At 40.4% G+C, this 13,049-nt stretch overlaps 1 protein-coding gene across 3 annotated transcripts in view; it reads right to left on the bottom strand.

The window, feature by feature from the left end:
* The window catches only part of TSEN34 (tRNA splicing endonuclease subunit 34), a 235,825-nt gene extending 230,872 nt beyond the window's left edge, over positions 1-4,953 (bottom strand). Inside the window, exon 1 of one of the 3 annotated variants that reach the window (XM_044081632.1) lies at positions 4,891-4,953. In XM_044081632.1, coding sequence (XP_043937567.1) covers positions 4,891-4,925 — 35 coding nt within the window. In that variant the 5' untranslated portion in view covers positions 4,926-4,953. Of the gene's footprint in view, positions 1-3,290; positions 3,375-3,850; positions 4,038-4,890 lie in introns of those variants that run through there. The other 2 variants (XM_044081641.1, XM_044081649.1) reach the window with 2 other exon arrangements.
* Between the last annotated feature and the right edge of the window lie 8,096 nt (positions 4,954-13,049).

Here is a 13,049-nt window from a genome sequence, read left to right as displayed (position 1 = left end):
AACACAGAATGAAAGACATGGTCACGAAGTAAAGTACAAAAGCAGTGGCAAGAGAAACACTGGGGCGCACAGATTAAACACTGGAATCCAAGGACACTAAAGTCATAATTCTAAAGCATCATATTTTTAGAACTAGAATCACATGTTCAGCTTTGGAAACCATTTAGTGGAAAATTTAAGCTGATAAAACAATAGAACGGTAACAAAATGAATGAGGAGCCAGAGAATAAAAATATTCATTTTGGAGAAAAGAGACAAGAAACATGATACAAGGAAATACGATACTGACAGAAAGAGTAAGAAGTCAAGTGTTTTAACAGGAAAAGGAATACAAGAAGAGGGAATGAACTGCAGCCAGATGGAACCAGATAAAGAAATGAAGCAAAAAAAGTACTATTTCAAAGATATGCAGACCAAGTCACCAGAGTAGTGTATGAAGCTGGAAGAGCAAACAGATTTACATTAGCTTGTGATAACTGGAAATGAAATGAATGCTGCAAGAGGGCTAAGTGCAAGGAAAATATAACTTGTAGCTAGATTCATAGGACAATAATAGGCTATTGGCCCGGAGGCCTTTATAAGCCTACACAAGAATTTTGCCTCTGTTCCCACAAGTCAGCACCTGTTTCCCCTGTCCAGCAGGAAGTCAGCACCTGTTTCCCCTGTCCAGCAGGGACACAGGTGGGATCCCAGGGGTGTATTTTCTGTTTCCCAGTCGTCCAGGGTCCTCATAAAGAGGGCTAGTGAGGTACTCCATTTGACATGGGGAGGAAGTCTATTCCACAGATGGGGGAGTCTTTGGGACACAAATCTATCTTGCCAACAAGTTCTACTAATGTCACAGACCAGGTTGAGGCCTTGCATGTAGGTTGCGCAAGTGGAGTTTGACTTCTGGATATGCAGCAACTCTATCAAGGCTGGGTCTGAGATGACCTTGTATGCCAGACACAGGTCACCTCTGAGCAGTCTGTAGGAGACTGAGTAGAGGGACAGGGCTTTTAGCCTAATAGGTATTTCAGACCCTAGATTTTCCTGATCAGGAACCTCTGTGGTCTCTCCAGTTGCTGCATGTGCTTAGCAAAGTACATGCTAAAGGGGACATTGTACTCAATAATGGGTCTAATAAGGAGGAGTACAGGGATGTTATGACCTCCTTGTTCCTGAATGAAATACCCTTATTTATGAGGTAGGCCATGTAGAAAGCCTTCCGTACAACGTGACAGTCAAAAGTCAGGTTGCTAACAACCTGCATGCCCAAGTCCCTTATGATTGATGGAATGCTTAGTACATTGTTATTAATGTGATAATTACTGGGGATGCCATTTTCCCCAAAGGGGATAGTGATGCATTTCTTGGCATTCATTTCATGGCCATGCTTCTGCCACCAGTCATTAGTTTGGGTAAGGCCCTCAGAGGATGTTCACATCACTAGGGGAATTTAAGACAGTGCCAGCTTGCAGTCATCTGCAAACCTGGTCAGCCACAGACCACTGGTTTTGGCTAGCACCTCAGAAAAGTATATCCCAAACAACAGAGGCTCCAAGACCAATCCTTGGGGGTATGCCGCTTGTTACGGGTCTACTACTAGATGTGGCTTCCCCTGTTTTGACTGAGTGGGTTCTGTCAGTGAGCCAGTTAGCTACCCCATCTGGTAACATATGGGTTTGGTGCCTAGCTGGGAGAATTTATCTGTTATACCTGAGTGGGGAATGGTGTTGAAGGCTTTGGCTTGGTCAAGGTAGGCGGTGTACACCATCTTCTCCTCGTTGATGGCATTGGTGACTGTTTCAAAGAAGTTGACCAAGTTTAGCAGGCATGATCTCCCTTTGACAAAACCAAACTTTGTGGGATCAAGTGTTTGGAGGTTACCAATGTCCTTGTTTATAAGGTCAATGATAATGCATTCCACGGCCTTACAGTTCAGGGTAGTTAGGCTGATGGACCTATAATTACCTGGGTCAGTGGACGCTCTACCTTTGTGTAGAGGGATGACATTGGCTGTCCTCCATTCAGCTGGGAGGAAGCCAGTACTTAGGCTTTGGTTGAACAGGGTGCATAATGGTGCTGACAGCTCATGCCTGTGTTCATGTAGGACACAGCCAGGGATGTTGTCAGGTCCCATGAAGACTGTATTTTTTGCCTTTGAGAGAGCATTAAAGACCTGCTCCCTACTGACGAGGGGAGGGGGCAGGTGCCTGGGATGTCCTGGTTTACTGATGGGGGGAGCAGGATGGCTATATCTCTGGCATTTGTGTATGTGGTCTTCTTGACTACAAGTTCACAGCAGATTTGGGTGTTACCTTTGAGATTGCAGATGTACGAGAAGGCAGCCTTGTGATTGCCCTTAGTGGATGTGGACAATTTGGACTCAAAGTTAGCCTTAGAGGATTTCACCAGTGACCTTGTCTGTTTGTTCAAAAGAGAGATAGTTTCCAACTTGGCACCTGCTCTTCTTGGCCCTGGACAGCATTTTTTTTTCTTTTTATTAGTTTGTTTATTGCTGCTGTCCACCAGACAGGTTTCCTCATCCCTGAGGAAGACGATTTGGTCTGTCAATTGCTGATAAGCCCATGCAGCTATGTAGGTGTTCATATGTTTTTTGGGGAGATGGTGACTTGGAAAGCAATCACTTTATGGTCGGATCTTACCAAGCAGGCTAACACTATAAGGGTGTTACAGTGGCTACTCATGCTGGTTAGTACCAGGTCCATGATATTTTCACCTCTCGTAGGGGTGTCAACCATCTGATCCAAAGCAATGACAAGGTCGAGGAATCTCTGGCCATTCGTGTTTGGGCTAGAATAGGTCTTCCACTCTATGGTTGGGTAGTCACCCAGGATCAAGGTATAGGTTTGAATCTTGATAGATTCAAGTAAGTCCAGACACTGGTCTCCTTCATTCAGCTAAATGAACTCCACAATGTAAACCATCCTATGATTAATGCTCTGACTACCCTACTTTTGCATCACAATTTTAATCTGCTGCTTCTAAAGTTTGTAATTTTAACCAAAAATTATGAAAGGCAGTTTACAGATATAAGCAAGAAATTCTCAATAAAGTATATCAACACAAATCGCATTGCTTCTAGCAGGTTTCTACAGTAACGGCAATATTTGAAACCTGTCTATGGTTACAGGCCTTTTCCATAACTATTTTATCTTTTGTTATGGAGTCTTAACATTTGAGATTGCGAACAACAAAAGACATTTATTCTGAATGTCTTCTACACGTAAAACTTAAAGGTTCTACCCTGTTTAATAATAGAACAAAATTATTTTTGACCTGCCTACCTGTGAGATTACAACACTAAATACCTCTCATTCTCTGAGCATTACAAGTCATAACACTGGCCTTTGAAATGTATATCAATGCATCACGAACAGGAGCACGCCTTTACTTTCACGGCAGAAGGTCTTTAAATGCCAGACTCTGTTTAATTAGTGATATAGAATCTGTATACATGTTTAGTTTAATTATAAGAATGACACCTGCTATACTTAACAAGTGTGCAAAAAATATCGATAACAGAAGCACGGCTAATTCTGAGAACGCAAATCACACCAGTTGAGAGTTGTGTACCACCACATACTCATTTGTTTTTAACGTTTTTTTTTTCTCGTTTGTTTTTCATAAAAGCAACACAGCTATAACAGGTCAGAAAAGAACGTAGCAACTAAGCATGTCAGAAATCACTAATGCAACGTTTGACTTCCTTCACATATGAGGCAAACACGCAATGCATTTTTGAATCCACTTGATTGAGAAAATATCGATTCTTTTACAATTAATGACACATTTATATTGTGAAACATCTTAGTTTGCTCGTTTCGCAACTATGCTCTCATCTTACCTAGAAATAATCACTTATAAATAGTAATCATCACTTGTACACCTTCACTCTGATAAATGGCCAAACCGTTAGAATGTTATGTATTTCCTTCTCAAAAATTAAATAGTTTCAAGATACGGAGATACTTTATTGGGCGAAACTCAAGACCTCTGTTTCCCAGTAATGCAATGGGGCACTTTTGGTGAGATCATCAACTGAAGCCTAATGATATACTGAAAAGTGCCACCACAGACATTTAAAGTTGTATGGCGTGTATTTTAAGCAAACTGTTTTTTTGAAAGCGAACAAATTTTGATGCGTTGGTTAATACACTCAAATGAGCTTTATGCTCTTACAAAGTTAAACATAATTACAAGTGTAATACTTTAGTGTCTGGTTTACGTATACTACAGGTAAATCCTGCAGCAATGATTTGATGTTAGCCAAAATGCTCTTCGTAACTCGCAAATGCACGTTTAGCTAACATCAATGATTGGGTAATTAGTAAGTGTAGTACCTCGCAGAATGCGCAGTAGCAAATCCTGCCCCCAACACGTCTGCAGCCACACGGACCCCACACCCGCATGAATATTCACATTGCCGGCGCCGCTGCCGTGACAAGTCAGCATAGGTATGAATCGGTATGAATATTCAAAGCATACAACAATGTAGCTTAGGGTTGCCACCTTTTCAAATGCCTAAAGTGGGACATTTTTTGTGGAAATGTCAGATTTTACAGGGTAAAACATACCCCCAGCCAGTACAAAGGACAGAACTTCACTGTTTTGCTTTCTTATAATATTTAAGTCTTTCAGATACAGTATAACTGTTTTATGCAACTATTAAAGAAAAGATAAGACATATTTTTGCCCTAAAATCTCAGGACATTTGCCATTTTTCAATTTTTTTGCAGGACACAACTGCCAAAAGAGGGACTAAGTCCGTCCGTCGCAAAGTGGGACAGGTGATAACCGTAATGTAGTTAATTATTCACACAACTAAAACATACATTTTCACAGACTTTAATACTCGCAACGATGCAGTCTGAGTACTCAAATTACCGTGTTATCATTTTTGCGCTTACTGCCGGCTTCATAGGCTGATGCCTAGTAGGTTTTGGACTTTGTTATCGCACAGTGTTGTTGTTGTCTTTCAGCTTTTCCCGGTTAGGGGTCGCCACAGCGGAACTCCGGTCTGCTAATGATTGGCAGTATATTTTCACGAACGCCGAGGTGCCAGCTTGCACTTTAATTGTACTTTGACTTAGGAATTGGACCTTTCCATCATGGTACTAGAAACCCAAAATACTTGGAAAAAACAACACTGGACCGCATTAGTGATTTGACATAGTGGTCATAATGTTATGGCAGTTACCTCGGCCACAGCTCTCGACTTCTATTCTCAGTATCAGGGGCAAAGCTAAAAAATAATGGGGAGAAAACCCATTATTGATAATCACAAGTAACTTTAACGTTACCTCGGTTTTCTATTAGAACACTAGCCCACCAGATGCGCAGTAGCAGGGACCACCCAAACGCCGCCCACCACCCTGCATATTTTTTGCTAGTATTACTCTGAATAAACAGGTGAAGACCTTCGCCATTAAAATGAATATGCAAGATTTTCTAAATGGTTGAATATGCAAGACTTTCTAAATAGTTGAATATGGCCGCTGCTGTAAGTGCGTGGTACGTAAATCCAAAGTATAGACTGTTGAAATGTACGCACATTAGCTGTTACCTACATAACAAAAAAACCCAGAAAATGAATGCAATATATTATAAAAACTACACTTTAACAATGATTCAGCTGCTATTCTAGCACCGTTTACTGTGTACCGATATTATAGCAATAACCCACGCCTGGGTGTGGGTAATGCTAAATTTACCCACGGTTGGCGTGGTTTGGTCCCTCGGACTTCGCCCTCGGGACCAAACAAAGCCAACCGTGGGTAAATTTAGCATTACCCACACCCAGGCGTGTATTGCTATTATATGGCGTTATTTAAGAAAAGAAACTATTACTTTTCTTAAATAATGGCATAGTATAATGCCTGTTTACTGCCCTTCCGCAGATGTCTGGCATCGCGGCAGTTCTGATGTACTGCGCCTCGCGGTACATCAGAGTTGAGCAAAAGCAACGGAGAAAGCAAGATCTCCTTTGCTTTTTTAGTGTTGCTATGTTAAATGAGTTTAACATAGCGAGACAGTTTTAAAATAAGCAACGGACATCTCCGTTGCTTATTTTAAAACTGTGTCGGTATGTTAAACTCCTTTAAAATAGCTAAACTAAAAAGCAACGGAGATCTTGCTTTCTCCGTTGCTTTAAAACACTGTCTCGCTATGTTAAATGGGTTTAACATAGCGAGACAGCTTTAAAATAAGCAACAGAGATCTCCGTTGCTTATTTTAAAGCTGTCTCGCTTTGTTAAACCCATTTAACATAGAGAGACAGTGTTTTAAAAAAACGAGTTATACTAATGGAAAAAAGTCCGGGCGACCGGACCTTTTTCCATTAGTATAACTCGATTTACAACGGGCACGCTGGCCAATCAGCGTGCACGTTTTGGGGGGATCGTGGTATAATATGCAGTACTGTATATTGCCAACACTAAATGCCTCTCGCTTCTGACTACATCCTGAATGCAACTCACACGAGGCATGAACCTAAGCAGCTGTGACATCTGATAGAAAACTGCACTTTCATGTTGCTTCTGTAACGTGGCAAGCACCCCCTCCCATAAAGCAATTACTGCTGAACAGTATATTAAAGAAACATGGAGGGTGCAGGTAGGGTTGCCACCTGTCCCACTTTGCGAGGGACAGTCCCTCTTTGAGCGGTTGTGTCCTGACCAAAAATATTATAAATGGCAAATGTCCTGAGATTGTAGGACATAATTATGTCCCATATGTAATGTAATAGTTGCATAAAATAGTTATGTCTGCATCTAAAATACCTACATGTTACAAGAAACAGGATAAGTAACTAAATTGCTACAAGAATAAGCTTATATTTAGGCAAAAAAGGAAAGTTCAATCCTTTGTACTGACTGTGGGTTTGTGTCGGCCTGTAGAATCTGATGTGTTTCCTGAAAATGTCCCACTATGGCCATTTGAAAAGGTGGCAACCCTAGGTGCAGGTGGGGCTGCCCCCTGCAAAACCAATTCCTACAAAACAAATGTAGTAAAGAAACATGTGGGGTGCAGGGGGGCAGCAATTCCTGTACAAACATAGTACATACTGAGTTTAACTCCATACTGAAAAACTCCCTTGCAATGACCCTATTTCAAGAACGCTAAAGCATCCCTCTCAAGTGTGCAGATTTTCGCAGAATGTCCAGATTTTTGCCTCATACGTTTGTTCTGTTTATCATACAATTGTGGTTTTCTGGCAAATCATTGGCAAATTATTCAGGGTTAGTGTCAGAAAATAATGACAGACATTTGATTTCAGATTACATACCCTTCAGAAAATTCATGCTGTTGCAAAACCTGTTATTCTATCAATTTTCTAAGTTAGCAAGAGCAATATTTAAAAAGTGTCCATATTTTGGGACTTTGTCCCCCCCCATTATTGGTGGTTTTCTCCATATTTCTTGCTCTAACGGGTTGAGTGGTATGTGCCAAAGTACGATCATATGCTGAATATTCCCGAGGTCTGGAGGAGTGTCGTCCATCTAATTCTCTTTACAATATGATGAATATTCACCAGGCCACTTGATAATCTACATGGCTTGTCAGTCACTCATGATTACCATGCAACATCACACAGGATTGCCCTGTCAGTCATGCAGACCACTCCCATTCCTGCGCAAAAATCTCTGTAGGGTAATGTTCTAACACAAAGCCAACAGAATAATTCAAAAGAGCTGAGAGACAGGCTGCGTGTAAGTAGACGCAATTATAATAAGTCTATTTATTTATTGATTGATGTTTGCTTACCAGGAAAGTCCACTAGGCCAGAAAGGGCCCATTTTCAGTGAAGGCCCGGGGAGAAAAGCTCCAATATTACAATAACAATTAAGTACAAGTTTCAAAAGTACAAGCATTTGAGAAGCAAAAAAAAAAAAAATCCAAAAAAAGTCCACAAAAATGTATAAATATTTACAAGGGAAAACAGTAGCATCAACTGAAATTTGACAGACGTGATAATCATTCAAAGGATTTTAAGTGTGCAAAGATTAGAATAGAGGTGTGATGTAGAGGGATAGTGACTTAGTTTAGCCTGGCATAGTGCAGGGGCATAGCCAGTTCGTAGCTAGATATTCCTTGAGTATTGGTTTGAATTTTAATGAGTTTGATGAAATTAGTATTGCCTGTGGTTTGATTCTTCCTGATATGTACAAATGTTTGCAGTACAGCACCATCAAGGAAACTATAGTAGTAATATACAAATAAAATGAAAATGTATAAAATATAAGTACATACTGTAGGATCATGGTTTGCACACTTTACTGCATTTTATTGGTAAACAATGTGAACTGTCTTTCATACAAAAACATGTAAACCCACTGAATTCCGATGGTTAATATTTTGCATCCAGCAACAGTGAAGATTAAAACTCCGAAAAACACATAATTTCTGGAGGAGTCACCATATCACACATGTACTCACAAAAACTGCAAACACATTAGAGTGCCCTACACTCAGTTCATCACATTTATTGTATATGCATACCTCTCAGGTGTCTAGATTTATGCCTCATATTTTTGGTTTGTTCTTCATAAAATTTGTGGATTTCTGGCAAATCACAGAGGACTGAGGTCATTATATAGTGGCATACAGTTGACTTTCAGACTTCATATTCTTCAGAAAAATGCCGAAATCCACAGCTCTGCTTAGATTTTAATATTCTGACAGGAAATATACTTTATTTTTTAGAAAAATCTAACTAAAAGTTAGATTAACATAGACTCTTTATTACTTTCTAAAATTAATACATAGTCAATAACTTTTTTTTAATTGTTGCTGTCAAGAAGTCTTCTACTGGAGATCTTAACATGAGCAACTGGAAGAACCCGCAACAGGAGAGTGCAGTGAAGAAAGAACTACATCTTATAATAACAAACATCCAAGAACTGTCACTAAAAACATGAGCAACGTGAAGAACCCACACCAGGAGAGTGCAGTGAAGAAAGAACTACATCTTATAATAACAAACATCCAAGAACTGTCACTAAAAACATGAGCAACGTGAAGAACCCACACCAGGAGAGTGCAGTGAAGAAAGAACTACATCTTATAATAACAAACATCCAAGAACTGTCACTAAAAACATGAGCAACGTGAAGAACCCACACCAGGAGAGTGCAGTGAAGAAAGAACTACATCTTATAATAACAAACATCCAAGAACTGTCACTAAAAACATGAGCAACGTGAAGAACCCAGACCAGGAGAGTGCAGTGAAGAAAGAACTACATCTTATAATAACAAACATCCAAGAACTGTCACTAAAAACATGAGCAACGTGAAGAACCCACACCAGGAGAGTGTAGTGAAGAAAGAACTACATCTTATAATAACAAACATCCAAGAACTGTCACTAAAGCATGAGCAACGTGAAGAACCCACACCAGGAGAGTGTAGTGAAGAAAGAATTACATCTTATAATAACAAACATCCAAGAACTGTCACTAAAAACATGAGCAACGTGAAGAACCCACACCAGGAGAGTGCAGTGAAGAAAGAACTACATCTTATAATAACAAACATCCAAGAACTGTCACTAAAAACATGAGCAATGTGAAGAACCCACACCAGGAGAGTGCAGTGAAGAAAGAACTACATCTTATAATAACAAACATCCAAGAACTGTCACTAAAACATGAGCAACGTGAAGAACCCACACCAGGAGAGTGCAGTGAAGAAAGAACTACATCTTATAATAACAAACATCCAAGAACTGTCACTAAAAACATGAGCAACGTGAAGAACCCACACCAGGAGAGTGCAGTGAAGAAAGAACTACATCTTATAATAACAAACATCCAAGAACTGTCACTAAAAACATGAGCAACGTGAAGAACCCACACCAGGAGAGTGCAGTGAAGAAAGAACTACATCTTATAATAACAAACATCCAAGAACTGTCACTAAAACATGAGCAACGTGAAGAACCCACACCAGGAGAGTGCAGTGAAGAAAGAACTACATCTTATAATAACAAACATCCAAGAACTGTCACTAAAAACATGAGCAACGTGAAGAACCCACACCAGGAGAGTGCAGTGAAGAAAGAACTACATCTTATAATAACAAACATCCAAGAACTGTCACTAAAAACATGAGCAACGTGAAGAACCCACACCAGGAGAGTGCAGTGAAGAAAGAACTACATCTTATAATAACAAACATCCAAGAACTGTCACTAAAAACATGAGCAACATGAAGAACCCACACCAGGAGAGTGCAGTGAAGAAAGAACTACATCTTATAATAACAAACATCCAAGAACTGTCACTAAAAACATGAGCAACGTGAAGAACCCACACCAGGAGAGTGCAGTGAAGAAAGAACTACATCTTATAATAACAAACATCCAAGAACTGTCACTAAAAACATGAGCAACGTGAAGAACCCACACCAGGAGAGTGCAGTGAAGAAAGAACTACATCTTATAATAACAAACATCCAAGAACTGTCACTAAAAACATGAGCAACGTGAAGAACCCACACCAGGAGAGTGCAGTGAAGAAAGAACTACATCTTATAATAACAAACATCCAAGAACTGTCACTAAAAACATGAGCAACGTGAAGAACCCACACCAGGAGAGTGCAGTGAAGAAAGAACTACATCTTATAATAACAAACATCCAAGAACTGTCACTAAACACATGAGCAACGTGAAGAACCCACACCAGGAGAGTGCAGTGAAGAAAGAACTACATCTTATAATAACAAACATCCAGGAACTGTCACTAAAAATGGACACATTCGAAAACAAAATGGATATTATCAAACAAGAATGCAGTAAACAACTGGAACTTCTAAATGGAATAGTAAAAAAACAATTTGATAGAAAACAATTCTTGCCTTAGAGGAAACAGTAACTGACCTAGATACTAGCATGACAGAAAATAAACATCACAATGAATTTCTTATGAAACAAAACACCAGGCTGATTGAGAAATGGAAAGACCTTGAAAGTAGATCAAGGAGGAATCACATAAGAATATATGGAATTCCTGAGAAAGAGGCGGGTGCTAAAATGATTCAGTTCCTCAATATGTGGTTTTTATCAGCACTAAACATGTCTGAATCCCTCTGTTTTGGAATTGAGAGGGCTCATCAGTCCCTGGCAAATCCAGCTTCAACTCTGAGTTCATCTAACCCCAGGTCTATAATAGATTTCTTTCCTCACAAGACAAGGACTTAGTGCTGAAATCAGCTTGGACTAATTCCCTATCAAGATGGGTGAAAAAGTTATTCGTTTTGACAATGACTACCCCCGGTATTCATGAAACTCGGCGCAAGGCCGGCATTAAGCTTGCACTCACCGTGCAGCGTACAGATGGCGCAGTAGCGCTATATGCTTATTAATGAAGGCGCGCTGCCACCACAGCCACGTGCATAGGAAATGAGCGCTAGTTCATGGGGTGTGTCAAAGTGCCGCACGGAGGCGTGGAAATGTCTGCTGTTGACGTGCAACCTAAAATGCTGAATATTACAGTCGGCCTGCAATAGTAATCACACCTGTCAGTGCCCGTGGATACTGAAACATATGCAAAGCATGCAAGACAGTTCTTGCGAACACAAAATTAAGAAGCAAACACAAATGCATGTTATCGAATATCGAGTCTCCATCCCTCAAACAAATGACATTTAAAACCGTGTGCCCGTATTCTAATGCAGTGTTGATAGTTATACCAAGTGGAAGTGAAATGCATCATGTTAGCGTGCTGCCAATAGCTAAGTCTAGGCCAATGGTCAGGGTTACCACCTGTCCCACATTGTGAGGGATAGTACACAGCTGGGCAGTTGTGTCCATACCAAAACAATTATAAATGTAAAATATCCTGCGACCATATGACATAATTATGTCAAACATCGCATGTAATAGTCACATACAATAGTTATTTCCGTATGTAGCATACACATGTTACAAGAAATAGAATAAGCAAGTAAACGAAACAGAAGGAGCATATAAACTGCTACAGCAATAAGCTAAGATGTAGGCATAAAACAAAAGTATTATCCATTGTACTGACCATGGGTATGTGTTGTCCTGTAGAATCTGATTTGTGTTCGAAATATATCCCATCCTGGCCATATGAAAAGGTGGCAACCCTACCAATGGACAGAGCATTTGGCCAAAATCCGCCCATATGCGGTCCAAGCCGTTCTTGTCAGGATGTGTCAAAGTTGAACGGGTATTACCCGGGTGTACCTACCATGTCATGAAAGATAAGTATTTGCGTGTAACTATGTGCATGATGTACAGCATGTGGAAGGTGAAAAATGCCAGGGTAGTCCTCACAACCATACAGGTACCTGACATATGTAGTGTATGCAATGTGTTCCCTTGACCGTGCCATGGGCCATCAACCAAAGAAGGGATGGATGGAGTGTTTGGAATATGTGTGTGTGTGGGGGGATGGGTAATGTTATAATCCACAAAGGCGAGACTGTGTTGGATGCACAAGAGATGAACTGGAGGTGTATGAGGGAGCAGCGGGTGAATCAGAAAGAAACACGAAGAACAAACATACACATCCGCAATACAACCTGACAGGCCATACTGTAGAACACAATCACACAAACATATGAATATTAAAATGTGTGATACACATGTACAAAAACATCACCGGCACATACCCACAGAATGATCTGGATGGAACTGAGCCATCCAACTGAAACACACCTGGATGCATAATTGAATAGCCATCATCCCCTCTACAGCACACAACCTGCCCCCATTCCTGAACGTCCACCCAATCCAGCCATACTCGGGCTACTAGCTTGGCACAGCCATATCTACACATACTGACCACTACTCATATGTAGTAGGCAGTGCCACCCTAGGCAGTGTCAGGATTGCAAACTATATATCCCTTGCATGTAAATCCCCATCACATTTTCGTAAGTCCAAAAAAATCGAAGGTCGTTTGCTTGTTCAATTTTTGGATATCCCTCATGGGATAAGTATCTTGAGTAAACATCAGACTTGGTATCACGACACAATGTCCAGTCCTGTAGACATCTGGACACAAGTTGTATG

Source organism: Protopterus annectens, chromosome 1.part1 (assembly GCF_019279795.1).
Source record: "Protopterus annectens isolate FY-2018-M chromosome 1.part1, PAN1.0, whole genome shotgun sequence".
Taxonomy (NCBI): domain Eukaryota; kingdom Metazoa; phylum Chordata; order Ceratodontiformes; family Protopteridae; genus Protopterus; species Protopterus annectens.
The sequence above is the reverse complement of the archived record's forward strand: the minus strand, read 5'-3'. Positions and strand labels throughout refer to the sequence as shown.